The 26,643-nt window shown below is 50.3% G+C and overlaps 9 protein-coding genes across 9 annotated transcripts; 5 read left to right on the forward strand and 4 right to left on the reverse strand.

Annotated features, from left to right (window-relative positions):
- Positions 1-1,601: 1,601 nt before the first annotated feature.
- Positions 1,602-3,572, forward strand: EJ05DRAFT_154941 (uncharacterized protein). Its single transcript, XM_033739361.1, has 2 exons — positions 1,602-2,005; positions 2,058-3,572. Exons 1-2 carry the CDS (start codon positions 1,697-1,699, stop codon positions 3,399-3,401), a joined length of 1,653 nt encoding a protein of 550 aa, XP_033596731.1. The 5' UTR covers positions 1,602-1,696; the 3' UTR covers positions 3,402-3,572.
- A 563-nt stretch (positions 3,573-4,135) lies between these two features.
- Positions 4,136-8,417, forward strand: EJ05DRAFT_514280 (uncharacterized protein). Its single transcript, XM_033748510.1, has 4 exons — positions 4,136-4,689; positions 4,778-6,182; positions 6,234-7,997; positions 8,084-8,417. Exons 1-4 carry the CDS (start codon positions 4,492-4,494, stop codon positions 8,107-8,109), a joined length of 3,393 nt encoding a protein of 1,130 aa, XP_033596732.1. The 5' UTR covers positions 4,136-4,491; the 3' UTR covers positions 8,110-8,417.
- A 679-nt stretch (positions 8,418-9,096) lies between these two features.
- On the forward strand, positions 9,097-10,017 carry EJ05DRAFT_514281 (uncharacterized protein). The gene has a single exon (XM_033748511.1). It carries the CDS (start codon positions 9,137-9,139, stop codon positions 10,001-10,003), a length of 867 nt encoding a protein of 288 aa, XP_033596733.1. The 5' UTR covers positions 9,097-9,136; the 3' UTR covers positions 10,004-10,017.
- Positions 10,018-10,336: 319 nt separating this feature from the next.
- EJ05DRAFT_541367 (uncharacterized protein) lies at positions 10,337-12,095 on the reverse strand. Its single transcript, XM_033749656.1, has 2 exons — positions 11,942-12,095; positions 10,337-11,888 (listed from the first exon to the last, which is right to left on the reverse strand). Exons 1-2 carry the CDS (start codon positions 11,945-11,947, stop codon positions 10,800-10,802), a joined length of 1,095 nt encoding a protein of 364 aa, XP_033596734.1. The 5' UTR covers positions 11,948-12,095; the 3' UTR covers positions 10,337-10,799.
- A 188-nt stretch (positions 12,096-12,283) lies between these two features.
- Positions 12,284-13,094, forward strand: EJ05DRAFT_514283 (ribosomal protein 60S). Its single transcript, XM_033748512.1, has 4 exons — positions 12,284-12,358; positions 12,423-12,486; positions 12,533-12,641; positions 12,691-13,094. The coding sequence occupies exons 2-4, from the start codon at positions 12,437-12,439 to the stop codon at positions 12,868-12,870; spliced, it is 339 nt and encodes a 112-aa protein (XP_033596735.1). The 5' UTR covers positions 12,284-12,358; positions 12,423-12,436; the 3' UTR covers positions 12,871-13,094.
- Positions 13,095-13,385: 291 nt separating this feature from the next.
- EJ05DRAFT_504379 (putative 40S ribosomal protein S15) lies at positions 13,386-14,154 on the forward strand (the record flags this gene model as incomplete). Its single annotated transcript, XM_033747562.1, has 5 exons — positions 13,386-13,403; positions 13,457-13,475; positions 13,596-13,653; positions 13,716-14,012; positions 14,085-14,154. 5 exons carry the CDS (start codon positions 13,386-13,388, stop codon positions 14,152-14,154), a joined length of 462 nt encoding a protein of 153 aa, XP_033596736.1.
- Positions 14,155-14,438: 284 nt separating this feature from the next.
- On the reverse strand, positions 14,439-17,558 carry EJ05DRAFT_541370 (uncharacterized protein; the record flags this gene model as incomplete). The annotated part of the gene is made up of 3 exons (XM_033749657.1): positions 14,439-16,962; positions 17,038-17,297; positions 17,394-17,558. 3 exons carry the CDS (start codon positions 17,556-17,558, stop codon positions 14,457-14,459), a joined length of 2,931 nt encoding a protein of 976 aa, XP_033596737.1. The 3' UTR covers positions 14,439-14,456.
- A 284-nt stretch (positions 17,559-17,842) lies between these two features.
- On the reverse strand, positions 17,843-23,506 carry EJ05DRAFT_155185 (uncharacterized protein). The gene is made up of 7 exons (XM_033739362.1): positions 23,253-23,506; positions 23,084-23,163; positions 22,326-23,026; positions 22,169-22,269; positions 21,680-22,113; positions 20,997-21,631; positions 17,843-20,751 (listed from the first exon to the last, which is right to left on the reverse strand). The coding sequence occupies exons 1-7, from the start codon at positions 23,369-23,371 to the stop codon at positions 18,049-18,051; spliced, it is 4,773 nt and encodes a 1,590-aa protein (XP_033596738.1). The 5' UTR covers positions 23,372-23,506; the 3' UTR covers positions 17,843-18,048.
- An 831-nt stretch (positions 23,507-24,337) lies between these two features.
- On the reverse strand, positions 24,338-24,929 carry EJ05DRAFT_155204 (uncharacterized protein). Its single transcript, XM_033739363.1, has 2 exons — positions 24,864-24,929; positions 24,338-24,785 (listed from the first exon to the last, which is right to left on the reverse strand). The coding sequence occupies exon 2, from the start codon at positions 24,712-24,714 to the stop codon at positions 24,409-24,411; it is 306 nt and encodes a 101-aa protein (XP_033596739.1). The 5' UTR covers positions 24,715-24,785; positions 24,864-24,929; the 3' UTR covers positions 24,338-24,408.
- Between the last annotated feature and the right edge of the window lie 1,714 nt (positions 24,930-26,643).

The following is a 26,643-nucleotide window of genomic DNA, read 5'->3' on the forward strand; positions in this document are numbered from 1 at the left end:
ATAGATAGATAGATAGATAGATAGATAGATAGATAGATAGATAGATAGATAGATAGATAGATAGATAGATAGATAGATAGATAGATAGATGGGTAGATAGATGGGTAGATAGATAGATAGGTGGGTATATAGATAGATGGATGGGTAGATGGATGGTCGGTCAGTCAGTCAGTCATTCAGTCATTCAGTCATTCAGTCATTCAGTCATTCAGTCATTCAGTCATCCAGTCATTCAGTCATCCAGTCATTCAGTCATCCAGTCATTCAGTCATCCAGTCATTCAGTCATCCAGTCATTCAGTCATTCAGTCATCCAGTCATTCAGTCATATCAGTAATACCAGACATACCACAAAAAATAGTAATGCCTGGTCTATGCATACGCTACAAGACAGACGTATTCCTCTACTTGGTTCCTAACTTGATTAGATTATTTAGGAAGAAGAAGAAGGAGAAGTGCTTGCTGTGCTATGTTCTATGAGCTGTTGCTGCGGTGTTGACTGGCTGTTTTGATAGAGTTGGGATAATGAGTGGTGGCTATGCGTGTAAGGAGTCGTTTTTGTTAGGGATATGATTGGGTGGTTGGTGTGGAGGAAGGACGCCGTGCCATGCTATGTAGTCTACTCGTCAGTGTGATGGCTGGTGATTCGGATAATGTGAATTTGAACAAGACTAGGAATAATCGTAATGACGATAACAGTAGTACTAACAGGGCAACAGTAGAAGGACTAGTGTATGTCGGTTTAGATAATCGTTCGATTAGTATATTCGGAGAATCAATTATATTATTGCTAGACTAGAGTATATAGTAATCTTAGCACTCGAAGGTGTTAGTATATACTTATACATACATTAGAAGAATAAAGATGTATAAGAATATTTTCTCAAGCTTAAGTAGAAAGCCTAAGGCCTAAGTTTTATAAAGAATTCTTCTTCTATATAGATCTATAAGATTATATATAGTTTCGTATATGCCATAGAAGTAGAGATAAAAGAGGACTTAGAACTTAGAGGGGCGTCTCCATCCATATGCACACTAAGATTATCAGGTTCTGCCTAGGTACGGAAGAATGCGCTATTTACTAGGTGCAGCTAATTAGAGCTCGAGCTCCCCTGAAAGTTTAATCACGACCGTTTAAATGATGCATGCCTCTAGCCCCGCGGCGAGAGGCGAGCAGCGGTAACGCAAGATCAGGGACTGGGAACTGGGAACTGGGGTGAAGTGATAGAGAGTAAATATGGAGCTGTGGTATAGGCATCTATATTGAAAATAAGAAGGATCTTATACTGGACCGAGGGGTTCTGTCAGACAAAAAGTAAACAGTGCAGGTTCGGCAGCGTGATTCACGTGTCTGTCCGGGGTAACGCGTGTTTACATGTCATCCCTGTCACTCTCGCATCTGAAACCGCAGCGCAAAGTAAGGTGGGACGGGCAAACATCTCCCACCCCAAGACCCCAAGGGCGTGCATCGTTCCTCCCCTTTCTATCTGCGCCTTCCCTTGTTGACGCTGAAAGCTCCTCCTTTTCTCGTTGTTTACCTACCTGCACATCACTCCACTCTTGCTGTAGTCACTGTCGCCAATTCACTCTACTTTTCCGATCTCACTTCACCCCCGCTATCAGCTTATACGGCTGTTCGCCTCCTCTATCCAAAGCCATCGCTTGTCCTTGCTCAAGCTATCGACGCATAATTCAAGATGACTATCGCTGGAAAGTACCAGAGGTTTCTGAACAGCCCTTCGGCGGACGCGCTGTCAGACAAGGCCTCGCTCAACTACATCACGACCCTCACGACAATAAATGAGCCGCTGCCAATCCTGAAGCACTTCGTCGGCCAGAGCAAGCTTTTGGAGAAGAAGAGCGAGAAGTTTCTTAGCACAATCGACAGCGGTAGTGCCCTTTGCGCCGATGTCGAGACCACCATCGAGTTCAAGAACGGTGGTGGCGCGTACTTACCTGGACTAGACGATAATTTCTTGTCTGACCGCGTCGCAACATTCCCAGTGGTAAGTCGGTATTCGCCAATGTCGTGACGAATGCTGACAGGTTTTATCATAGGTTCACATCGTACACTTTGACGAGCAACAGAAGATCACCCAGATCCGTCAGTACTGGGACCAGGGAGCGCTGCTGAAGCAGATTGAGATTATTGGTGCCCGTGGAAAGAATTGGCCTATCAAGGAAAGCAAAGATCAGATCAAGTTGATTGCGAACAGCGCTTCCCTCACACCCCAGGCTTTAATTGACAACTCGCGTCCCTCTACGAGCTCCTCCGATGCCATGAGCAATTCACAAAGACCTACCTCGAGCAGGAGCGCCACGAGAGGTGATCCTCATGCTAGTTTGAACCTCTTTGCACCCCGCGAGGTCATTGAAGAGGAGGACATACCCGCTGGTCCTGGCTACGCAACGCGCCAGTCTGCCAAACCAGAAGATCGTGATCTTGGCGAGCTATTCGTTGGTGAACAGTCTGCTGCCACTGCTCAGAGCACGGCTTCGTCCAGAAAGAGCAGCAAGGCCGGCGCTGGCAAGAAATTCGTGGCCAACCGTATGTTCGACGTGGATGATGACACTCCCGCCGACTCTCCGCAGAAGACTTCAATCAAGACCGAGGCGAAGAGATATGATCACTTCGAGTTTGGTGATGGCGAGGAAGCTGGTGGTGCTCCACCTACGCGTTCTATGATCAGCCAGCAACACAACAAGAAGCATCAGTCCCAGTGGGGTTTTGAGGATTTTGCTACGCCACAAAAGGCCGGCAACAAGATTCAACCGCAGCAGGAGCGCCACTTTGGCTGGAGTGATGATGAGGAGGAGTCTCCTGTCAAGCGCCCGGTCGTACACCAGCCTCGCGCCAATCTAAAGGCTCAATTTGAGTTTCAGGACGACAGCACTCCAGAAGGCAACAAGAAACCTGTGTCAAACAAGGGGAAGGTTGCCAATGCCGGCATGGGCTTGTACAAGGACCACATTCTCGGGGAGGATGAAATCACGCCCAACGCGAAGAAGCCCCTTGAAAATGTAACTGCTCAGTACAACAACGAGAATCGCAGGAAGGACTTTGGTAGCCAGTTCGAGATGAAGGATGCCAGCCCGGCAGCATCTCAACAGAGCACCGTGGATCAGAGGCCCATGGGTCAAATGGGCCAGACCCGTAAGAACGTACTGGAAAGCGGCATGAATGCTGGCTGGTCTCTATACGACGAAACTCCAAAATCACAGAGCAAGGAGAACCAGCCTCGCAAGATCTATAACACTGCTGGCAATGGCATGGGAGGTCGTAAAGACGCACAGCAGTGGAACATTGGCGATGACGGTGGTGAAGCGATGCCCATTCGTGGCAAGCAGCATTCACAGGCTCAGGCTAACAAGCAAACAGAGAAGAGCTTCTGGGACTTCTAGACGATGTACGACATGTATGCCGAGTGAGCGAGCGAGCGATTTTGGACACGCTTTCCTTCTCTTGTTGAATATTGACGGTATCTGCACGCTGTTACGACTCGAAGCGAGCATGACCTGAACGGTCTTCCTTACGATAATAGCCTTCATTAGAAAGCCTGACGATCATTCTTGTATCCTTTTCTTTCGTGTAATTTGTCTCCTTATCGTAGGTGGCGTAGCACTGCTCGGGCGCTGGAGAATGAACAAAAAGTCATTGCTCCATTCGTATATCAAAATGAGACTGGTTTCCTGTACCTGCAGAAATCTGTTGTGACACTTTGGCTGTAATATTCAGACCCGCTCCTATCCAAATATGGCCATCCTTGTACACGGTGCATGGAAAGGGGTTTTGGCTGCCGTGATCGGCTGTGTATTCGTATTACGACGCACCAAAAACTTGTCGTCATGAGAGCGTTTGGAGAGAGGGGGGGGGCATATATTGGCGTGCATACTTTGTATTCGATGTATGGCAACTCTTCTACTGTAATACCTATACTTGCTTGTATGTGCTTGCATCTCGTCGTGAAGTTTTATTGTATCATGAACGTGCTTTGAAAGCTATCTCTGCTCCAATAAACTATGTATGGATGGTGCAGACTATAATTTCAAGGAGTTGCAACTTCCTGGTACGTGCGCCTGGCCTAACCAGGCCTAAGCACCCGTTGCGTCGCTGTCGGGCTGGGCTGGGGCTTGGTCTCCTCCATCTTCGACATCACTGCATCTTCGCCGTCCATGGACAGCATTACACTCTCAGCCAAGCATCTTTCGTGGACTTTAGCGCGCTGATTACACCTCATTTCTTGTGGACTTTCTTTATTCCAATCTCTATATACCCGACGCTGCGTAGTCGGCTTGACGCCTAACCGAGAGGTCTCCTATACAATTATCCGTCTGCACCTCGACATTCTGCGGGCTCCCTCGGCGGGGCATTCATTCTACTGGTCTTTGCTCTCGGTTCGATTGTCAGAAACGCAACACGAACGGACATTTCAAATCTCGGCAGCGACATCCCACATCCCAGCTCTCGCTCAACGAATCCATTTCAGGCATCATGGTGTTCCTTGGCATTTATCGCGCTATATACGACTATGCGCCGCAAGCTGAGACGGAGTTGCAAATCGCAGAGGGCGACTTACTCTTTGTTCTAGAAAAGAGCACGGACGATGATTGGTGGAAGGCAAAGAGGAAAGCAAGCAGTGAGGAGGAAGAGGAAGCGGAAGGCCTGATACCGAATAATTACATTGAGGAGGTGAGTGAAGTTATATCTCAAGATCTTGGAAGAAGGATGCTCACGGGCGTCCTGAAGTAAGAATGAGGGCTGACATTTTTGCACGCAGGCGGTTCCAATTGCAAAGGCGAAGGCGATGTACGACTACACGCGCCAAACAGATGAAGAACTCTCATTTAGCGAAGAAGATCTACTTGATGTATATGATACTTCTGACCCAGACTGGACTCTGGTCGGATTCAATGGCGAATACGGGTTTGCTCCGGCAAATTACATCGAGATGTCAGACTCACCCCCGGAGACGCCTGCGGCTCTAGCAGCTCCAGCAGCTCCAGCCGCTCCAGCCATGCCTCCTCGGCCAACAGTTGTTGAGCCTGAGGATGAGGAGGATGAGCCAAATAGCCCACCTCCGATAAGCGGGCCAGCAGCTGCTCTAGCACAAGCTCTGCGAGGACAAGGTGCTGCGAGTGCAGGTCCCTCGGCGCCGCGGTCTGCCATGTCACCACCGCCAAATCTCAGCGCTCCTCCTAAGAAGAAGAGTGTGCAGTTTACACCGGAAGAGTCCGACGAAGAGATACCTCCTCCGAACCTTCCGCAAAGACCTCCCTCGCAGACTCTCTCTCCTCCAATTACGCAGTATGCCTCTCCACGAACACCAATGTCCCCGCCGACCGACTACGACGATGAAGATCGACACTATCAGCGGTCACCGTTATCGCCAAGCGGCTACCACCTGTACAATATTCATGAAATGGTCTCACACATGGGCAAGAACAAGAAGATGCCGATGACTTTGGGCATCAATGTGCCAAAAGGCACAATCATGATATCTCCAGAGAAAGCAAAGAATGGGCCTGAGAAGGAGTGGACAGCCGAGAAGCTGACGCACTATTCCATCGAGGGCAAGCACGTTTTCATGGAATTAGTCCGGCCAAGCAAGAGCGTGGACTTTCATGCGGGTGCCAAGGATACGGCTCAAGAGATTGTTGCCTATCTTGGAGAACTAGCTGGTGCTGCTCGTGGAGGTGGGATGGAGGACGTTCTGGCTGCTGGGTCAGGGGGACAAGTACAGAAAAAGGGCAAGATGGTGTACGAGTTCATGGCGCAAGGAGATGACGAGGTAACGGTCGCTCTTGATGATGAGGTCATCATCATTGATGATACGAAGAGCGACGAATGGTGGCAAGTGCGGCGACTCAAGAATGGCAAGGAGGGGGTTGTCCCCAGTAGTTACGTCGAGATCACGGGCACCATAAACGTCTCAGCAGCACCAAGTCGAAGCAGATCCGATGCAGGACTCTCAATTGTCGAGCAGAATCGTTTGGAGGAAGAGAGGCTAGCAAGGCAAGCGACCAAGTCGCAAAGGAAGAATGATTCCAGAGGGGCAGAGGTAGGCCCTGGCTTGAGATTGCCTGAGCGACAAAGTAGCTTGGCGCAAGGCGATCCTGATACTAAACGCCATTCACAGAGAAAACGAGATAGCACGGCTAAGTCATCTTCGAGTTCGAAATCCAGTAAGTCATGTTCAAGTCGTGCTCGATAGTGGCGCTGATGATGATTGGTAGAGCCCGATTCTTCGAAAGTGCGAACCTGGACGGACCGAACCGGCTCTTTCAAAGTCGATGCTGAGTTTATTGGTCTCAGGGACAACAAGATCCACCTGCACAAACTTAATGGTGTGAAGATTGCTGTCCCGGTGCAAAAGATGGCTATCGAAGACCTGGAATATGTTGAGCGCAGGACTGGAGTGTCCTTGGATGAGGACAAGCCACTGTCTGAGATCAAACGCCGGTCTACGCTGCTGAAAAGGGATAACGAACGCGCTTCCAAGGCGGGTATCACTGTTGAAAAGAAATCAGACTACGATTGGTTCGACTTCTTCCTCAGCTGTGGTGTCAACCCTCAGATCTGCCAGACGTACACATCGGCTTTTGAGAAGGATCAGATGGGCGAGGAGAATATGGCGGATATCAACGAGAAACTCCTACGGACGCTGGGCGTGAAGGAGGGAGATATCCTTCGTGTCATGAAGTATCTGGACGCAAAGTACGGACGCGTAGGGGGTGCCGGAGATTCTGCAGATGCGAAGGGCGGGCTATTTTCAGGTCCAGGGGGAGCCTTGCGTAATAACACTGGCAAGGGACGTCCGGCACCTCCAGTGCAGACTAACGACGTTGTTGACGCAAAGGTTTTTGAGCAGATGACGGACGCCGCAGTCAAACAGCCTCCCCCGGACGCGCAGGCGACCTCGTTGGCTTCAGCACCGGTAAAGCAGCCCACGAACGGATTCGATGACAATGCTTGGGAAGTCAAGCCATCGAAGCAGCCCACTCCAGCCGCTTCTTCTCCTGCACAGCAGACGACCTCGCCGCCACCAGCTGCCCAGAGACCACCTACTGGTGCCATGGCAGAACTCTCGCTGCTCGACCAGCCCTTGATACCCGCACCTCCTGAGCCCAAGGCAGCTCCACAACCGCCAGTGCAACAGCACCTGCCAGCACCACAACCCCAACCTGCGGTCCTCCAACAGCCTGCACAGACAGGAGCCACTCAATCAGTCTTCGACCAAGTAGCTGCTGCTACCATGAAGGGACAGCAACAGCCCATGGCACCCCCGAGACAGCGGCCTATGGCTCCGCAGCAGACGGGGATGCCCGGCAGCCTCATACAACCTCCACCGCAGCGTGCTGCATCCGCACCACAGAACTTCCAACAACAGCAGAGTGCTTTTGGACCACCTCCTCCCCTACAGCCTCAACTCACTGGATATCAACCGCAGGTCCAAGCTCAGGTCTCTCCAGCCGGACAAAGCCTACAGGAGCTACAGCAGCAACGTATGCAACAACAAAACTTCCTCCAGATGCAGCCCACCGGCTTCCAGCAGCAGAATCAATTTGGCCAATTCTCGCAGCCCAGCTTCCAGATACCCCAGCCAACAGGTTTCAACCAGTTCCAGCAACAGCCTCAATTCCAACCTTCCAACGGCTCTCCCTTTGCCGACCCTCCTCGCGCCCCTTTCCAACCACAGCCAACCGGTTTCCAGCAATCGTTCTCCCCCATGCAACCTCAGCAAACAGGAATCAACGCCTTTCTCCAGCCCGCCCTGCAGCCTCAACGCACTGGCTTCCAGCAGCCTTCCCAGCAAACGGGCTTTGGTGGTACAAGTGGCTTCACTGTCCCTCCTGTGCCCCCAATCCCGACTCAGCCGACCATTGCGCCGCTCCAGCCGCAGAAGACGGGCCCGGCGCCGCAAATCAAGTTTGGTGTGCAGCCGGGACAGAAGAAGCTGGTGCCTCAGCCGACGGGCAGGGCGAATTTGAGTAAAGCTAGTATGTATCCTGTGATTAACTTGATGATTGTTTTTTGTTTTCGTTTGCGTGTGTGCGTGTGTGCAGAATTGCTAACGGTTGTGTAGCGCCGCAGAATCCGTTTGGGTTTTAGGGTTGTTCCGATGGTGGTAGTCTTGATGGATTTGTTGGAGACTATGATCGTGCTGGCAAGGGTGAAATGCCGTTGATACCTATGTGAGTATGAGATGGCGGTCGAAGTCGACATGCGGCAATGCAAGCAGGCAAGGAAGATGAGCAGACGGGAAGGAACGAAGGCAGTGGAGTAACCTCCGGCTGGTGCTCCACGTTGTATATAGCTCATTGACTCTATTTCTGTCTTATCTATCTATTTACAGTCAAATCTCGTCATCGCGATATCCAGTATACCGAGATCCTCGGTACAATGATAAAATTCTCGTGGACAAAAGCGAGGGTTTACTAGAAGATTAATCCTCAAATACGATATTCTCGCCATAGCGACACGTTTGAAGTAGCCGTATCCATATCATGATAACGGGATCTGACTGTATCGATGCATCTATCAATCTATAATGGCCTCTTCTTTCCCCTTATCCTTGAATGATCAATAATTAAATTCTAAATGAAATCTGAAACTTTGTATGCGAAATAAATATAGTACTGGTCTAGGAGTGACATACTGTGTAGAGACAGGCGAGAACTCCAAACTGTGAGTGGATCCTGGTATCACGAAGTACCTCAGCTAGAGTCTTGAGTCCAATCATACTGCTGCTATGCCTCCTCCAGGCCCGTGCAGTATTAGACCGGTAAGGACATGTTTTGGAAGCGCACCTATAGAAAGTTATCCACTTGCTTACTGTAGGCGCACGGGATCGTATTAGATCTGCCCACAGGTCATAGTATCGCTAACAGCTCACAGGTTACTGTTTTTATCGCGCCCGGGCTTAAGTTGACGCAAACCCATGGAAGAAAGCTAGGACTCACACCATGTCTGAACTACGTCTGGGATATTCAATGGTAGAAAATAGTTTGAATAGAGAGTTCTTCAAGGTACTTGAGAATATTATATAGAGTGTATCATCGTACAGCGCTCCTTGCTCGTGTAGATTCTGGTTGATATTATACTTTCATCACGCCCTCTCCATATATATCGGCGACTCATGCTCCTACCTCTCACCGCGCCGGCGCGGCTGCTGCTGCTACTGGTGAGCTTATTACTCCTGCCTACAGCCTCTACGATCAGGACATACGCTTTCGATACGTCATGCGTCAAACACCCAGCATACGAAAAACTCCGTGATGGGATTGAGGAAGCGATCCACATCGCTACGCTGAGTGAATTCTACCTAAATTTCGACCCTCCTTTACAGTTCATCAACGAGGGCTTTCAATACATTTTTAAAGAGGAGGCTGATAGTACGCGGGTGTTGGGCGTAATGGGGTACATTGGGGCCATGAAAGAAGAGAAGAGGTTCGAGTTTGCAGGACTGCACATCTACTGCGACAACACACGCTGGACGGAAGAGTCTCCAAGTAAAGCTATATCGGACACGGGAGAGCCAGTGTGGTCAGATTATAGCAGCGGTATGATGTTTGTGACTAAGCCGGAGTGCACCGACACAATGACAGCTACAACCTACGTAGGCAGAGAAACCCCTCCCGGGTACGAGCACTACAGGCCAGCAGATCGAACGACCATAACGATATGCGAGTACGGCCTGAAAGCATTAAAGGGAAGTCTGCCTAAGGATATCGGGAAGCTAAAGACAATGGAAGATTTAGAGATGTATACTAGTACTCTATTTCTTCACGAGTTGGGTCATACGAGTCCGCTAGAGCTAAAGGATGTTTACCCAGCATATGGGTGGAAAAATGTCCTCCAAAAGCCATCAGACGACGCGCTGGACAATGCGGACAGCTATGCTTTTTTCGGAATGCTGGTATATTTAAGTAGCAAGGGGTATCGCCTTTTACCAGGTAGTATTGTGCCTTTTCCACCCAGAAATAAAACCCAAAGAGAGGATTGAAATCAAGAGTATAGACTTATTCATTAGTGAATTGATGTTATTAGAAGTAAGAGAAAGATAGTAAGAGAGTTTATAGTAGTAAGGTTTCAGATAATCTAGCTACCTGTTTTACTTAGACAAGAGTCATTACTACATTAGCTATATTCTTTTATAACTTCCAGACTTATAGATATATCCTAATCCTATATCTATATCATATTCTTACTAGCTATACTACTATTATAGTAGTAAGAGTATCTACTTATCTTCTAGTTTAGTTCTTAATTTATTTCATACTACTATTATTATCTTAAGCTACTTTATAGCTTACTACTAATTACTAGTTTTAGTTCTCTTGTCTTAGTTGTAAAAGTAGAGCTAGATTCCTTCCCATTCCCTTTGACGCGCCTGACAGCAACAGCGACACGTTCATTCTACACAAGCATGTATGTTCACACAGTAGCATATGTAGAATCAACAAACTCTTCGCATACTATAGCAGGCTTCGATGTATCTAATCTAAATCAACAGATCCGTGGTCTACTGTTCGTACAAACGACTGCATTCTTGTGTCCGCGTGGACTTGCCCTTCCTGTACCACCGATCCGATCCCTTCTAGTAGTAGTAGAGAGTGGCGCCTTTCTGAAATAAATGACAAAGACAAGAGACCCGTGGGTGCTCATGGTTGAAGCGCCAGTGATGCCCATTGCTCCCAATCAAAATGCTAAACGCAAACCCGAACCCTCCGATGCAATTGACACCACGCTAGTATGACTGACCCAAAAGTAAAGGACCGAAAGGAGAAAAAGCCTCGAGTTTAATATCGCTTCTTCTTGGCGGCAGCGGCAGCGGCTAGTTTCTCCATCTGTTTCTTACGCAATAGTTTCGCCTGCCTGAGTGCGGCCTCCTCCCGCAGTGCCTCTTCATCTTCTTTCTTTGCCGCGCGCAAGCTAAGCTGTTCTTCATGGTCGACATCAAACGCGCCAGCTTCCATGTCAGAGGATGCGTCAGACATGTAAGATTCTTCTTCGTCTTCATCTTCATCGGCGTATGCATAGCTGGGTCCTCGATTCTTCTCGGATATCCTGCCATTATAGCCCTTCACGTAAGGTGCGGACTTGTGGGATTTCGTCGCAGGACCGGAGCGCGCAGTGCCGCTGTATGATGGCTCGGGAGCCTTCCCATGCGCAGTGCCCTGGTACGAGGGCTCGGATTTCTTCTTCTCCCTTGCAGTATCGGACTTTGCGTCAGGCTTTCCCGGGCGTCCATTTGTAGTTGCCGACTTGCCTTTGCTCAATAGCTGCTGTTTCTTTGCCTCCTCTTTACGAGCCAAAAGCTCCTTCTTGGTCAATTTCTCGGTCTGTTTGTGTGTGATCGAGCCGACTACGGGCTTCTCGGATTGAGTGGCCTTGGCCCGAGCCAACATGGCTGCATATGATCCGGCTTTAGGAGCAGGTGGCGCCAACCCACTGTTTGCCGGCGTCGTGGGCCTGGAGATGGGTCTCGCAGGGGCGGATGACACCACTGTAGTCGATTTGACGACAGATTTGGGTCCATTTGTCGTTGACGGCCCGGAATTCGCAGTCCCACGGTATGGAAGACTATCCGGGCCAGTTGATGCAGGCCTTGACGAAGGTCGACTCACAGGTGGCGTAGCACTGGCTTTTGCAGTCCCGGTATACCGAACCGCACCATGCTGCTGATCGTCTGTCCGAGGTGCCTTTGTCGCTACAGCGCCTATGTCACTCTCGGCCTTGCGTTTCGTCGCTTGAACTAGGGTGACGCCATTTATGGGAAGTGGTCTTCTGCTACCAGGCGTGGAAGAGAGCGTTGGAGCTCGTGCCGGGGCTGTAGAGGGGCTCGCCGGCTGGCCGGTGCCAATAGAGGAAAGAACGGAGTTGAGGAACTCGTTTCATTGTCAGCGCATCGCCCGCGTTATAATCAAAGGGTTTAACTCACGCTCATAGTATGACCTCGATCTGTAGATTCTCAGTGCTTTGATATGCAGATTCTCGCGCGCATCATGGGAATAAGAAGGGCGTGTGGTGAATAATATGGCGTGCTCGTCACGGCGAGACACGCCAGATGTAGTTTGAGGGAGAAAGATGGCCTGACAACAACCTGCTAGGAGACGTGGACGCCGTTGCAATTTATAGGCGGGCAGGGACAGCACGTGATCTTATCGATGGCGGTGACGCGAGCACAAACGCGGACTAGCGCACACATCTGCACGCGAAATTCAATGAGTCTCCAAGCCTGTGACTGTGCACTTTGATAGCCAAAACTTCTACAAACCACACCCAGAACTTGACGCTCAGTCTCCGCCCACGCGGTTAAATCGATTGAAACGCTTGTTCATATAACGCTCAAAAAACTGTCAGTCTTTACTTTTACTCTCGCAAATTCCGTATTCTGCCAATATACTGACCAAAGTCTGTAGTCCCATCCTACAAAATGAAGCACCTCGCAGCCTACCTCCTCCTTGGAATCGGTGGAAACACCTCGTACGTCGCCGTTATCGTATTTGGAGCTCTTTCTAACAGACAGCAGTCCCTCTGCCGCAGACGTTAAGGCTGTCCTTGAATCCGTCGGCATCGAAGCTGATGATGAGCGTCTTGACAAGCTTATCTCTGAGCTCAAGGGCAAGGACATCTCAGAGGTGCGGAATAATGGTCTATTGAGACGTCAAAGTTACTGACATGGTGTAGCTGATCTCTGAGGGATCCTCTAAACTCGCTTCCGTTCCATCTGGTGGCGCTGGCGGTGCCGCTGCTGGTGGTGCTGCTGCTGCCACTGCTGGTGGTGACGCCGCCCCGGCTGCTGAGGAGGCTAAGGAGGAGGAGAAGGAGGAGTCAGACGACGACATGGGCTTCGGTCTGTTCGACTAAGTGCATTGGCTACAACTCTCTGCCTCACGACGTGTCACGAAACACAAGCCAGTCGATGGCGACACGTTTCCCGGCTGGAATTGGGAAAAGACTTTGCCCGCTTTGTTACGACAGTATGAAACATTTCAAGAACTCGGGAAGTGTCAATTGGCACCCTTGTTCAATAGTAACATAGCCGAGTCTCGGACCATATAATTTCAAAAAATAGAAGAAAGTTACATGCCACCTACGTGCATCCCAAACGAACGTGAACATCACGCATATTTCACTTCTGGCTCCAGAATCAGTGTTGAACTTCGTTAGCTGCAAGTGTGCTTTTGCTGCGCTGCGAATCCAGCCGTGGCGGCCAGACTTGATTGGCCATGAGGTGCCAAGACTCGCTTCTCGCTTAATATTGTGGCCGCACCCGTGTTGGAGTTTCATCGTCAACCACAGCCCTAGGCACAGCTTTTCGACTTCTACTAACCCTCCAGCCAACGTCGAAGTCGTCCTCATACCCGTCGAACTTCGCAATTATGGCTGATTCCGAATACGTGAGTACATGTAATGGCTGAACGGTTTCTTTCAGACTAACCCGATGTCATAGAACGCAGAGGAAGCCGCCGGTATGCACCCATCTACCCACGTCTATTCCAAGCCCATCCTCGCTTTGAAAACCTGAAATACACTCTACTGCGGACACAAATCACAGCAAAGAGAGGACCCGCTGACATATGGATGCACAGAGCTTAAGAAGAAGCGCGCCTTCCGCAAGTTCTCGTACCGTGGCATCGACCTTGACCAGTACGCACCACCACACTCACGCCACTCGATCTCGAAAGACCACAATCTAACAAATCCATCAGACTCCTGGACCTTTCCTCCGAGCAGCTCCGTGATGTCGTTCACGCCCGTGCCCGCAGACGATTCAACCGCGGTCTGAAGCGCAAGCCCATGGGCCTGATCAAGAAGCTACGCAAGGCGAAGCAAGAGGCCAAGCCCAACGAGAAGCCCGACACCGTGAAGACGCACCTCCGCAACATGATTGTTGTGCCAGAGATGATTGGCAGCGTTGTCGCTGTCTACTCCGGCAAGGAGTTCAACGCCGTCGAGATCAAGCCCGAGATGGTCGGCCACTACCTTGGAGAATTCTCCATCTCATAGTACGTTTTCTTGATGCGTCGACAGAGTGACGGGATGCGTGAGTTTGATAATGATGCTAACTTTCGCTACAGCAAGCCTGTCAAGCACGGTAGGCCCGGTATTGGTGCTACCCACTCCTCGCGTTTCATTCCCCTCAAGTAAATTCGGATTTGGGTGCATGGTCTGCATGGGTGCTTGAATGGGAAGGAGGCTATGTACTTCATGAACACAGATATCATGAGTTAAATATGAAGATTCGCCTCCAAAATTCACAACATTACTCTACCTTTGCGATTCATGTGTGAACGTGAAACCTGCTTGTTCGGTTTGTATATTTGATATCTTATATTCATATGATATATACGCTACGCTAATTCTATACTCTTAAATTATGCAAGTACACTGTACCCCTTTATACGACATCAAGCATATTATCGCCCACCATAGCCCCCATCTCAATCCCTTCAGAACAGCATATCCTCATCCCCACCAATCCCGCCACCCACAAGCCCATCCAACGCCTTCCTCAGCGCATCTCGCACAAGCCTAGCATCCACTTCCCCAAGCCCCACCTCGCAACCACCACCCTTCCTCCCCCTGACGAGCATGTCCACAACACGTCCAGTCCACAAGCCGACCTCCCCATCCGTAACCACCGAACCATAAACCCCGCCGCAACACACAGCATCTCTGCCCGCGCCATCACGGCCGAGCACATCGAACTCACCGTCGTCCAACCTGCGCAGCAGTCTCGCAATCTGCGCCCCGGAGGTGTGGATGCGGATAGTCACAGTGCGGACGTTCGACGGACGCAGGAGTGGATTCATGGATTTTGTTCGCGTGCGGCGTCGGCAGAGAGGGATATGCTGCTGCTGCTGCTGCTGCTGTGCCGTGTTTGAGTTTATTCCACCGGAGGCGGAAACGGATTCGTCATTGGCCTGGCTTTTTGCGCGGTCCGGCGTCTCGGTGACAGGGGTGGCGTGTGGGTTAGGGGTAGTAGCAGGTATGGAGTGCAGGGTTGCTTCGGCCAGACTCGCGAGGAAGGAGTCGATTGCCGGAGTGGCGATCGCAGGGGCCGGGGCTCGGAAATATGGACTATCGGCGTTGTAGTGCTCGTTGTGGTGCTCGTTGTGGTGCTCGTTGGGTGGAACGGGCGCGTGGCTGGAGAAGAAGCGGCCGATATCGTGCTCGGATGGTGTCTGATGGGGAGTCTGAGCGGACCGTGAATGGTGATGGACGTTGTTTGTCTCTGTCATGCTGCTGCTACTTGAGTTGTTTCTGTTGCGTTGTCGATTGGATCGGGGGTCTGTTTGTCTCCTGAGGGGAGGGGTACGGGGAGCACCGTTTGTAAGGGCTGGCGGTCTGAATTTCTGCTGACTGCGACGCTTTTTGGGCTCTGCTCTTCTGGTGTCATTCGCGTGTTCGGGGTCGAAGAATCGGACTCCGGGGCTGTGATCGTCTTGGATCTGGAGGCTCTGACACTGTTGCCGTTCCGTTTGTTGTTGCGGTTGTTGTTTTCCGAGTTTTGCTCGTGGGCGCCGTGAGATTTCAGGAATTGCTGATAGTGGGGTTCCTAATACGGAATTCGGGTTTGGGTCTGGGATTGGAAGACTAGAATCTTGAAATTGTGGAGTTATAACGTCCATAGGTCGTCTTTGGTGGCTTGCGTATACCTCAGTTCCATCTTCGACCCTTGAAGACGAAGGCGGATCTGCTCTGTTGCGAGCCTCCGCTAACGTCTGTGTTGGTCGAACAGAGCTACTCGAAAGTGTTGCCGGGGGTGTCTCCAATCCAAAGTGTTGTTCATGGAAGCCAAATTGAGCCTGTAGGCTCCTCGTGCTTGAACTTTGCGGAGCGAGGTCGGAGGGTCGAATCTTCAGCGGAGTCTTCGCAGGCGTGTTGAGTTGGACCGGCTCACGGTATCTGCCCCTTGTCTTTGTGGCCATTTTTGCAAGTGTCCATGGATTAGACACTTCGACGGACCTCAATGCTTCCTCGGTCTCGTCATCATCATAGTTTTCGTAGTTCCCACTTGTAGTATCTGTCTCGTTGACTACATCCGCAAGTTCGTCATCGTCATCGTCATCGCCACCGTACATGTTAGAAACCCACGCAGACGATCGCTGTGGAGGGGGGTAAGTTCCAGATCCTTGTGTGCAGTCCTCATGGGTCGAGATTATTGCTTGAGGAGGAAGTTCCATTTCAGGCTGTGGTGTTGGATCTCGGTTCGCAGACGTGTCTCCCACGACTTCAGTTGACTCCAGGAAGTCTATCAGTTGGTCTAGTGCCTGAGGAGTATCCTTTTCCGTCTGGATCTGATAGAACGAATGCATAAGGTCCCCGACAACTTTCAGTACAGCTTTCTCGTCCATAAAGATGAAGTCACCTTTGCCAGGCTCCACGTTGACATCGTACGTCCCCTCTGGGCATGCAATATCAAGCCAGATAAAGCCTTCCTTGACCCCACCCAAGCCGGCTGTTTTCAGGTTGTGCTTCCACAACTCCAGGATTTTCTTGAGAACGCCTCTGGCATGCCCGACAGGGCGTCCGTCTACCTGAAAGAAGCAACCAAACCCGCACACATATGCTGGTTTAGCATCAGGTCGTGGTAGAAAGGCGCGGACGTGATATCCGTTACCTTTGAGTGCATCGTATCGACATTGGCTAGTGGCCTGGTGGCCTATTATCTTGATAGCAGCTTCTTCGACAAGTGATGCCATGGACTCCGAATTTCCATCGTGTACTTTACATGGCGCAAACGTCCAGTTCCCAGCAGTTGAGGTTGCCCTGAGAATCTTCAGCGAAAAGCGTACTGTTGGCCTAGTAAAGGCGTAAGCCTTCAGCATGCGTTTAATGTCCGCAAGACATTTGCTGGTAGTCTTGAGCGCTGCTTGTTTGCGCACAGGTAGAGCCGCAAAGAAGTCCGTCAGACGCACAGTAGTACCAACTGGATGCGAGGTAGCAACTCCTCTGCACCACCATTAGCCCTGACTTGAAAATACCTCATATGAGTGGGAGCTTGAGCCCAGACAATAGGGTGCATACATGTGATTGACTGCCCAGTGCCCAACGTCCCAGCTCCGTCCTACTTCCTCACCTGCGACTCGTGTCGTTATCCTCACTGTCTTGCAGACACCCTTTACGAGAAGGTCCCCCGACAAAGCACTGATGGCCTCACCTCTGAAGCCTAAGGTGTTCCCACCAACCAACCTCAGATCGCTCTCGTCACGAATCTTGCTCGTGCAACCTCTCTTGCCGAACAGCAATCTATCCTCGGGCGGAATACCGTGACCATTATCTCGGATCTGTACCTTATTAGCTGAGCCACTAGAGTTGAGAAGAAGGATTCAGTCATGGTGGTTGCTTGTCCTCAGACGATGCCATACAAAGCGCTCACGTACCTGTATAGAGCTCATCGTGTCAGCGCTGATATCGACTGCAACTGACGTGGCGCCAGCATCCAAGGCATTGTCAATCAGCTCTTTGGTGGCAGAAGTGGGACTTGTCAGGAGCTGTGAACTGCTGAGAAGATGTGCGGTCGCTGCTGGAAGTGCCTGAATTGGCATGGCTCTACGCAATGTAGCACTCGGAGATCAACTTCGCGCAAAGCGGACGATTATATCCGCAGGACTATGGTAGTATAACAAGTGAAGAATTGACGTTTACGTCCGGTGTAAAATTCGGTAGTGAGTATGCGGAGAGGATTGACCTTCCTAACAGCGGACAGAAGACTACACCTGACCATGTGACATACGAAGCAATTGAGCAGCAACAATAAAAGACAGTCGAAGCGTTCTACGTTTGTTGTATAGATAAACACATTCAGATGCACGTCATACTAGACGTGCATCCAAGAAGCATACACCGATGCTGTACTAAGTAAATACTAAATCACAAATGCAGAGACCGTGAACACCCGGGACACCAGACTTTGAAACCGCATAAGGTACACTTTAGACTTGACCGTACCATGTCTGTCGATAGGCAGAAACCCAGTCCGACCGTCTCTTACGCTTGAAGGAAGTAAGAAAAAAAAGCCCAGGGAAAGAATTCTTCTCACAATGCATCCGCCATGACTACATCGGTACCAGCGTTTGCACTCGTGGACTCAATTTTCTCACCCTTGAGCCGTGCATATTCGGCATTTATTGCATCGACTTCCTCCTTGCTCATACCTTTCATCCAGGAGTTGTTCAGGACGAGCTTCTCGCGTGCCTTTTCACCTGCGCGAATGCTCTCATTCTTGATCGCCTCGAGTCCTTCCTTGCCGCCTGTGCGATCTTTATTCGATTTGACGAGATATTCTTCGGTCTTCGGTTCGAATATCATCTTATAGCTATGAACTGCAATTCGAATCGTCATGACGTCGTTACTGGTAATGTAACTAGATTTCAGGGAGCTATTGCTAGCATCGCTCTCATTATCATCAAGGCCGTGCGCCAGGAACACCTTGGACAGCCTTGTGTTCTCCATGCCTTCTGTGGGATCTACGTTGGTAAACGTCGAGATGTAGTATCGCCATCTCTGCTCCGCGGTGTAATTTCTCTGATCGAATGTAAGGTCATCCTTTTTGAAAATCTGGACCGTCGCCTTCATTTCATTCTGTTTCTGTAAACACGCGTTAGAAAAGGACTTACTAATGGCAAGGTCGATACTTACAAAGCATATGCGGTATACGTCTCCATCTTTGGCATATTTCTCCACCTGGCGACGGTAGTTGATCTCATCTTTGTGAGTCGTTTCCCTGCGCTGACGGTCCTTTTTGAACAATTGGTAGATATCCCATGACTTGTCCTTAGTATCGCTTGTGAGGACTGCCACGGCGAATCGACCAAGCGAACTGAGCAACTTATCAACGGAGTATAGTTGCCAGCCGTTTTGCAGGTAGAATCTTCGAAGTGTTTCCTCTACGTGAATCATGTCCATGTCACCCTTGACAACTTCCTCAAACATGCCTAGTACCTGTTGGTAATAGTTTGCATTGAAAGAGGTGTCTCCGAAAAAGTCGCTTGGTAGTTTATCGATGAGCTTGAAATCGGTCGCCGGCTTCTCCGATTTTGCGTTCACGACCTGGTCATGGACTTCGTTTTCGACCCTCTTTAGGTTCACGAGACGCTCGTAAAGTATGACTAGCATTCTGAAGAAGCAGTATATCGGGAGGTTGGCATACATGTTGTATGTGTCACGTTGGAAAGGCTCATCAGGGGCGATATCGTTCTCGTTGCCTAGAGTTGGATGTTCCAGCCACTTGTTCAATGGACGCTCTTCTGCAGGTTCGCCACTGGGGCTATCAGCGACGCCAGTCATTTCATCGTCGATGTTCGAACCAATATCTGGAGTTGTTGCACGACTACCAGAGGCATTGCTGTCCTCGCGATGCCTTGTGGATGCTCGGCCTTTGTCAAGCACACCTCGAAGTAAATTTTGGTTCTTGCCCTTGCCACGGGCTGATCGAGAGGATACATCGTCGGGGCTGGTCATTTCATCATCCAGGTCCTCCTCACCTGGAGAACCGTTAGGCGAGATACGGATGCGCTCGTCGAAGGTTGCGACATCGAGTCCAAAGAACATGGGGATGAATTCCTTCATAAAGTTCAACAAACGCGGGTGGTCAGAGCTTTGGTTATTTTCTACCTGTACGAGCACCAAACGGGCTGCGTCGTACAGGACATCAATGTCGTCGAAGGCATATTCGAACTGCCATTGCGGGACATAGAGTTTCTGGACCTCACGTTGCCGCTTTTGTTCTTCGTGCTTGACCTGGATCTCGGTCTGCAGTGTCTTGGTCTGAAATTGTCGCTTGTCTGCTTGTTTTGCACCGATGCTTTGGTGATCAAGACTTTTCCAGAAGATCCTCTGAGTCTGTTCACGCCAGACTTTCTCCCACTCGCGTTGCGCCGCTTTCCATTCCTCAAGCTTGGATTTCAGACGACCAAGAACGACAGGGACAACTTTGTATGGTGAATCGAAGAGACTGTCAAGAACCAAACGTCCTTTTTCGCGACCATATACTTTGAGGATCACACGCTTGTAGATAGCCTCGCTTTGCCCACCGAGTCCCTTTGGCAGTACAAAGTTGAGACGATCTTCCGGTAACATCTGGTATAGTTGCTGTGCAATGGGTTCTAATTGCTGTACAGTACGAAGACAGGCTTCGATGTTGAAGTCATAGTCATGGCGTTCTTCTTCGATGCGATGAAGACCCTCTTCATGTTGATTCTTGCGATGTGCGATAAATCCAGAATCTTCCGATGCCCAAGTGGGATGCGATGCCCATTCGTCGTTCAGGACAGAGCGACAAAGATCGTCGCGACCACTGCACACACGCATGCGATCTCTCTTTGGCAATAGCCTATAGCTGGGTCCCAGGCCACGACAGTTTGAAAGGGAAACTTTCGAGCTGAATGATTGGATGGCTCTAGCTTCGAGAGTTTCTGGTTTGGGGTCATAGCCCATGAAATGTTTGAAATAGGTCATAAGCTCAGGATTACCGCCGAGAAAGCTGTGAGCTCTCTGTATAAGCAACTCAGAGCTGATGAGATCTTGCGAAAACAGATTGCAGAGCTTCAAGAACTCATTCATATTATTCTTGTTACCGATAAACTTCTTTGCGCGGTCGAAGAAAGCCAGTTCATCATGCGTTGCAGCGGTCGATGACGTTGGCGGGATCGGCTCAGGAAGAGCTGGAGTCAAGGTAGGCGATACAGGGGGTCCCTCGGGGACTGTAGATTTGTTCATAGTATGGTGTTGTTTGGTTCGCTGAAACGAGTGACCGACCATTAGTGTCTGCTGGTAGGTGTATGTATATATGCGACGCCACACAAAAGAAAAAAAAACCAACAATGAAATTCGGCAGATGACGCATTAGGACGAGGGTATGAGCCGCAGAAAGAAGCTTCAATAGTGCTGCATGCGAATCGAAAGCTGAACAATGAGGGCTGAGTTGTACAGGAGGGCAGGAATAAAGAATAATGGAGGATAGTTAATGGAATGCAGTTACTAACCTTGGCACCCGGAGGATAGCCTCCACGGCTACTGTGTGCTACTTCAAGAGCAGGGGGTGGGATTGCAGCCTGCCCGGCAACAGGGCCCTGTCTGTCACCTCTCTTCCGCTTGTTGCTATCTTTCGCCGGAGTGGGTGCGAAGTTCCCGATCGGAGGAAGACGACCACCTTGCTCGGGTCTTGGGGTCTGTTGTAGTTGCTGAGTATGAGCTATGTAAGTAGCATCACTGCGTATATTGCTTGTCTGGGCTACATCTTCGGCCGTCTGGCGGGCAGCGAGTGCGGCTCTTTGCTGGGCTCCGGTAGTGGAATCGGGTAGGAATTGTTTGAAGTCTTCCAATAAGTCTGGGGCACCTCCGAATAATGTCGTGACTTGAGCGTATACGTCCTGGATAGGCTTCGACTCTCGTTGATAAGTCTGCAGAATCTCGAGGAACTGCTTGTAGATATCCGGTTGTGTCGCGAAACGATTCTTGATTTTGTTGACATAGCTGATCGCGTGGTTGAACTCGACCGGCCCTCTTTTCTCAGCAGTACTACCAGCACCGGATGGCGCGGCAGATGCGATACCGTTGATAGACTGGCCATGGAGGTGGGCAGCAGCGCCACCAGGCGGCGACTGCATACCTTCCGGGCCTTGACCAGCGTTAGCAACCACAGCAGCATTTTGGAGTGAAGACATGCTACGCTGCTCTAGTTGTCGAGCTTCGACCTGTGCGGCAGATTCTGGGTGTGCCCTTTGTATTTCAGGCGACATCGAAGCCGGCTGGCCGGGCTGCGGACCATATGGGCCGGATCGCCCCGGCCCAAAGACGTCTGAGCCTTGTGGTACCGACTGTTGCCAATTATTGCCGCCATCTCGGTTTGACTGTTCGTAGAATTGCTGATCTGACGGAGTAGACGTGATGCCATTCGTCACACTTTGGGATAGAGGGTGGACTCCCAATGCCGATACTGTCGTACCCATTGGTGTAGTTACTCTGATTGTGTTCGGGTCGTCGCCTGTACCACACTCTATACGATATCCAGGCGGGAGGAATGTATTGAATCCTTGGATCAATGCAGGGTTCCCAGAGAAAAGTGTGGAAACTCTGTCGATAACACCAGGAGTGTCAATTCTACGTCAAGAGTTAGCCGCGCGCAACAAGTTCACGCTTCCAGGCTGTCACTTACGCGCCACTCTTGAAATCTTTCATGATATCCAAGAACTGATTATAGACAGTGGGCTGTTCGCCAAATTGTATCTTGACTTGGTCAAGATAGCTGAGTGCATCCTGTGACGCGGTGGATATTAGGTACTGTATGAGTGTGAATGAGTAGTGATACGTACATTCAGTATAGGCTGCTGTCCTTGTCCCACATTCACTGGTGGCTGTTGCCCTTGTCCTACGTTCACTAGTTGTTGCTGTGGCTGCTGTTGCTGCTGCTGTGGTTGTGCATTGCCACCAGAGAAAGGGACGAGAAGAGTCTGAGGCGGTGGCTGGACAGCGTGTTGATTTCGAGCATTGCTCTCACTTGGAGCAGTTTGACCTGAACCATTTGCAGACAGCCCATTGACTGGTGCGCTGATAGGACCTGGTAAGCCACTTGTGCCTGTCATGACGGCAGCATTACCAAGTAGACCGTTTGGACCATGTATACCTCGAGTCTGAGGAGCGACTGCAACAGGCTGGTGAATTTGTATCGGTCCTCCATGATTCTCGTGCGCGGCCTGCTCTTGATGGTGCCGTTCACGGTTCTCACGATCGCGTTGCTCGGCCGCGGCCATCTCCAGGTGTCGATCGAGCTCTCGACCATCTCTCCCGTCAATCCTTCTTTCCATGTTTGGGGGAGGTGGGCCATGGTGTTGGGCGTGAATCGACTGGTTCAGAGCAGGCAGTGGGTATGGGCCGCCAGGCATATTTGGCGTGGCGTCAGACCCTGTCGGTAGCGCTCGCTGAGAGGCCTGATGTGGAGAAGTTTGTGCAGGTTGTGCAAGTCCTGAGATTGACGGTAGGCTTTGGCTCGGTTGTCCAGGAGGGTGATAGGAGCCTAGAAGTAAGTTAGAAGGTAATCTTTGTAGTTGGCAACACGGGTGATATCACGAACCTGGGGGAGGTGGTAGCACCGGGCCACCACCAGAAGTTGGATTTTGCGATTGTGGTGGTTGCGCAGGTGCAGAAGTACCACTACGAAAAGATGTGTTAGCTAAATGTATAGGACGTATTGAATCGCTTGCGACGGCTCACGACCTATGCATAGGCGAAGTTGTACTTACTCGTATCTTCCTATGAATGGTCTTGACGATGGCCCAGATCCTGAATCATTGTTTTGAGGACCTGTTCCAGGAGTCTGATTCTGTCCTGAAGCCCACGGCTCGCGAGATCCTGAATTCATTATAGGCAACGCCAGCCGATCGTCCGTTTGATTTATTCGTCTTGTTCGACACCGAAACAGTCGCTCCCAGAATTCGAAGCGCCGTGTTCAAGGGGTGGTATTTGTATAGTAAGGTGTATGCTCGATGAATTAGGGAGGTAGCGGACGGCATGCGCCTTGTAAATGTTCGAAACTTCCTGTTGCAGCGCAAAACGCGGAGCGTGTTTGAGCTGATGGCGCGTTGCTAGGTCTTCGCAGAAGAGAAGGTAGATCAAGCAAGAAAAACGGAGCTTAAGGAAGCCCAGAATCTCTCTTCACATAGGTAGAGCCGCCGTAGAGGGAGGGGTAAACGTGTAGGTAGACAAGTGGTGATCGTGAGGGAGCTCTGATTGCGCTTTCATGACCAAAGCAGAATCTCGCGCAAGAGCTTCGGAGAAACAATTTTCCATGGGTCCATCACGCAGGGGTACCTGGGCAGTTGAAAGCATGCGTCAGTGGTCTGTGCACACATCATTCAACGCTTTGTACTGAGCAATCCATACATCGAGCATCATTATATTGACCGCAGCTAAGTCTGGATAACCCGTGTTTGACGCGCTTGTCAGCATCACTTCCCTCTACCCTGACTACTTAGAGTCGCACTCTTCACCTATATTTATACCGGAATACTTTGACCATTTTGATGGTCGTCTCACGTATATTCGCCAGTGATGGAGTATATCCATCAATCATTTGGACATCATAAAGCAGTCTCATGTATTACAAGCATGCAAACAGCGCACTTCTGCGCTATATTCCGACGGATGAACCATAAGACGAATGAATGGGCTGCGCGTAGACTGGCGTTTCCATCCCAGACTACTTCTACCAGTGATGATAACTACGGATTCGTGAACGCGAGACCGCTCACTAGATAAGAACCGGTATTCTCAACCACGATATCGCAGGGCAAGTAAGGCCGCTAAATGATTTGCGTGGCAAGCTCGCTCGCCAGCTACGTATAGCTTCCGAGATTGTTCTGGACAAGTACGTCCCTCAAGGTTTCCCGTTACGCGATATCAGGATGTGCTGTGATACTCAGTCATTATGCGTAGAGGAGAGATTTGTATTATGTCTGCGCTCATCCAGTGTAGCAAAGGCTTGTAGAAGATAGATCCAGGGACTGCTCCACTCTGCACATCTTCACTTCGAAATACCAACACCGGTATCAGTCGATAGCCAGATGAAACAATATAATCAGAGTGAGATTTGACGAGCAGGTAGAGGCACGCCACATCACAGCATGCCTTTCCAACGACACTAGAGATCGACAACAATTTGAGAACCGAGAGTGGGATGCACACCGAACAAGGGTAGTATGGCATCTCAAATAGTTTTCAAGTGAAAAGCATTGCACTTTGAGGGATAGATAGCGAAGACAGAGCCGAGACGAGAACTGGAGAATACCATTAGTGTAGATTCTGTGAGCAATATCTTCGGCGGCCACTCTATTGGTAATAAATATTCAACGTACCGTCTCGTGGTGTCGTCTCCGGAAGGGTAGATTGTCAAGTTCACGGTATACAGGCAGGGGATCAATTCAAGTCGCACAAGATCAGACTTCAATGCGTCGCTGTCTTGGCTCTTGTGGCACGGTGGGGTATAGTATCACGCCCACAGTGGTGCAGGCTGTAGTCATCGCATGGCCATGCCCAGACTCGAAGAGGCTTGTGCCCACCTATTGTGCGATACATAGGTTGCGAGAATGTCTGAATCCTTCATGGATATTATGAGCCGCCATGGTCAACGAAGGTATGGAGTCAAAGTCAAAGATATGCTGTAAATACGTGATAGATTGAACCATCTTGAGATTGAGCGATGAGGGATCTTTTGCGTCCAGCGCCCCTTGTTTTCGAAAAGGCAAGAGGCGCGAGATCATCCTGTACCAAAGATTCCGAGGACTTATGGTGGTGTGGAGGCTAGAGTGGCCGAACGGAGTTACCCCACATCCTGGAGCTGATGTTGTGGTTGCAGTAGTGGCAGGGTTATGTTCGGGTGCATACATCGACGTACATCAGAAAGACGCCCGCTGAATCACCAGGATACCAGAGCACCATAGTTGGCATTCCGCAGAAACCCAACCGAAAATTCGGGTTTGATAGCGAAGGTACTCGTGATTCCTGCATGGCTGCATGGCTGCATGAGTGAGATCGAGCTGCTCGTTGTAATAGCCATGGACATCCGAAGGTATCTCCGGCTAAAAATGCACTCGAGATAACCAAACCGCTGGGGACATGATGCAGGATGCGACCCGGCCTTCGCAACGCAGCTTGGATACGATATCCCGAAGTGGCATTGCATAGTCAACAAGTCTATGATATGTGTCTAAAATACCCGGAGACAGACCGAAGTCCGTGATGCCTGCCACCTAGATCCTAAGGGCTTAGGGATATTAGCACATGAGAAACGAAAACCGTTCACCAGTGCTTGGCAAGAATGAGGTCGGATGATGATGGCTGCCCACATTCATCCACGAACAACGAATGGGAACGAAGCCAGGACTGCGGCGTTTCCCCATGATCGGCCGTTAAATATGCAGGATGAAACAGCATGGAAGTAAGCGAGCCAACTGTGCAGTTCAGCAGCCCGCACGAAATTTGACGTGCTGGTGACCCAAGAAGCAAGACAAGCCTCGCTGAAGAGGGGCGGGGAGTGTGGAAGAAGTTCACCAACTACGGCAAACGCTCGATTCGGAGAACTAGCATACACGTAGTATTCGAAGTGCATCCACAATATGGTCGGTAAGGGTACGGTGTCATGGCTGCAGGAAGACTACGAACTGCCATCCATAGAATCTCACCTGACGTGTGAGTGGACGTAAGGACAAGCTAGCGGAGAGCGGAAACAACACGAAGCATATCTGGGAGGCTGTGAGAGGCTACACCACGGCTGGTTAAGAAAGACTAAGAGAATTGAATCGAGTCTCACATTGTGTTGACGTGATCCATCGTCGAGTCCATCTTCCATCCACGGGGTGGCAGCCAAAGGTTGTGGCTGTGATGATATCTATTGGTGTGGGGATTATTGGGACTTACAATTGACCCTAGGGTAAGGACATACCAGGAGACTAGGCAAATATAGGTTAGAGGCAACATTAGCTGGATGCAGAGGTGGAGGACAAGGACCCAGTCACCCAGGACCCCTCACTTTCCCTTACGGACGCCAGTGCCAAAGCGGACTCAGTGCTTAGGTACGCCGTTTCTCAGAGGAACCACACACACACACACACTTACCTACCTATACTTCGTCTAACT

Source organism: Pseudovirgaria hyperparasitica (assembly GCF_010093815.1).
Source record: "Pseudovirgaria hyperparasitica strain CBS 121739 unplaced genomic scaffold EJ05scaffold_17, whole genome shotgun sequence".
Lineage (NCBI taxonomy): Eukaryota > Fungi > Ascomycota > Dothideomycetes > Acrospermales > Acrospermaceae > Pseudovirgaria > Pseudovirgaria hyperparasitica.

Coding starts and splice junctions, on each gene's coding strand:
- EJ05DRAFT_154941 (XM_033739361.1), top strand. CDS start 1,697: ATGACTATCGCTGGAAAGTACCAGAGGTTTCTGAACAGCCCTTCGGCG. Junction 2,006..2,057: donor GCGTCGCAACATTCCCAGTG/GTAAGTCGGTAT, acceptor GTTTTATCATAG/GTTCACATCGTACACTTTGA.
- EJ05DRAFT_514280 (XM_033748510.1), top strand. CDS start 4,492: ATGGTGTTCCTTGGCATTTATCGCGCTATATACGACTATGCGCCGCAA. Junction 6,183..6,233: donor ATCTTCGAGTTCGAAATCCA/GTAAGTCATGTT, acceptor GATGATTGGTAG/AGCCCGATTCTTCGAAAGTG. Junction 7,998..8,083: donor GGCGAATTTGAGTAAAGCTA/GTATGTATCCTG, acceptor ACGGTTGTGTAG/CGCCGCAGAATCCGTTTGGG.
- EJ05DRAFT_514281 (XM_033748511.1), top strand. CDS start 9,137: ATGCTCCTACCTCTCACCGCGCCGGCGCGGCTGCTGCTGCTACTGGTG.
- EJ05DRAFT_514283 (XM_033748512.1), top strand. CDS start 12,437: ATGAAGCACCTCGCAGCCTACCTCCTCCTTGGAATCGGTGGAAACACC. Junction 12,487..12,532: donor GGAATCGGTGGAAACACCTC/GTACGTCGCCGT, acceptor AACAGACAGCAG/TCCCTCTGCCGCAGACGTTA. Junction 12,642..12,690: donor AGGGCAAGGACATCTCAGAG/GTGCGGAATAAT, acceptor GACATGGTGTAG/CTGATCTCTGAGGGATCCTC.
- EJ05DRAFT_155185 (XM_033739362.1), bottom strand. CDS start 23,371: ATGAATTCAGGATCTCGCGAGCCGTGGGCTTCAGGACAGAATCAGACT. Junction 23,164..23,252: donor CCATTCATAGGAAGATACGA/GTAAGTACAACT, acceptor ATCTTTTCGTAG/TGGTACTTCTGCACCTGCGC. Junction 22,114..22,168: donor AAAGATTTCAAGAGTGGCGC/GTAAGTGACAGC, acceptor CTCTTGACGTAG/AATTGACACTCCTGGTGTTA.
- EJ05DRAFT_155204 (XM_033739363.1), bottom strand. CDS start 24,714: ATGCCATACTACCCTTGTTCGGTGTGCATCCCACTCTCGGTTCTCAAA.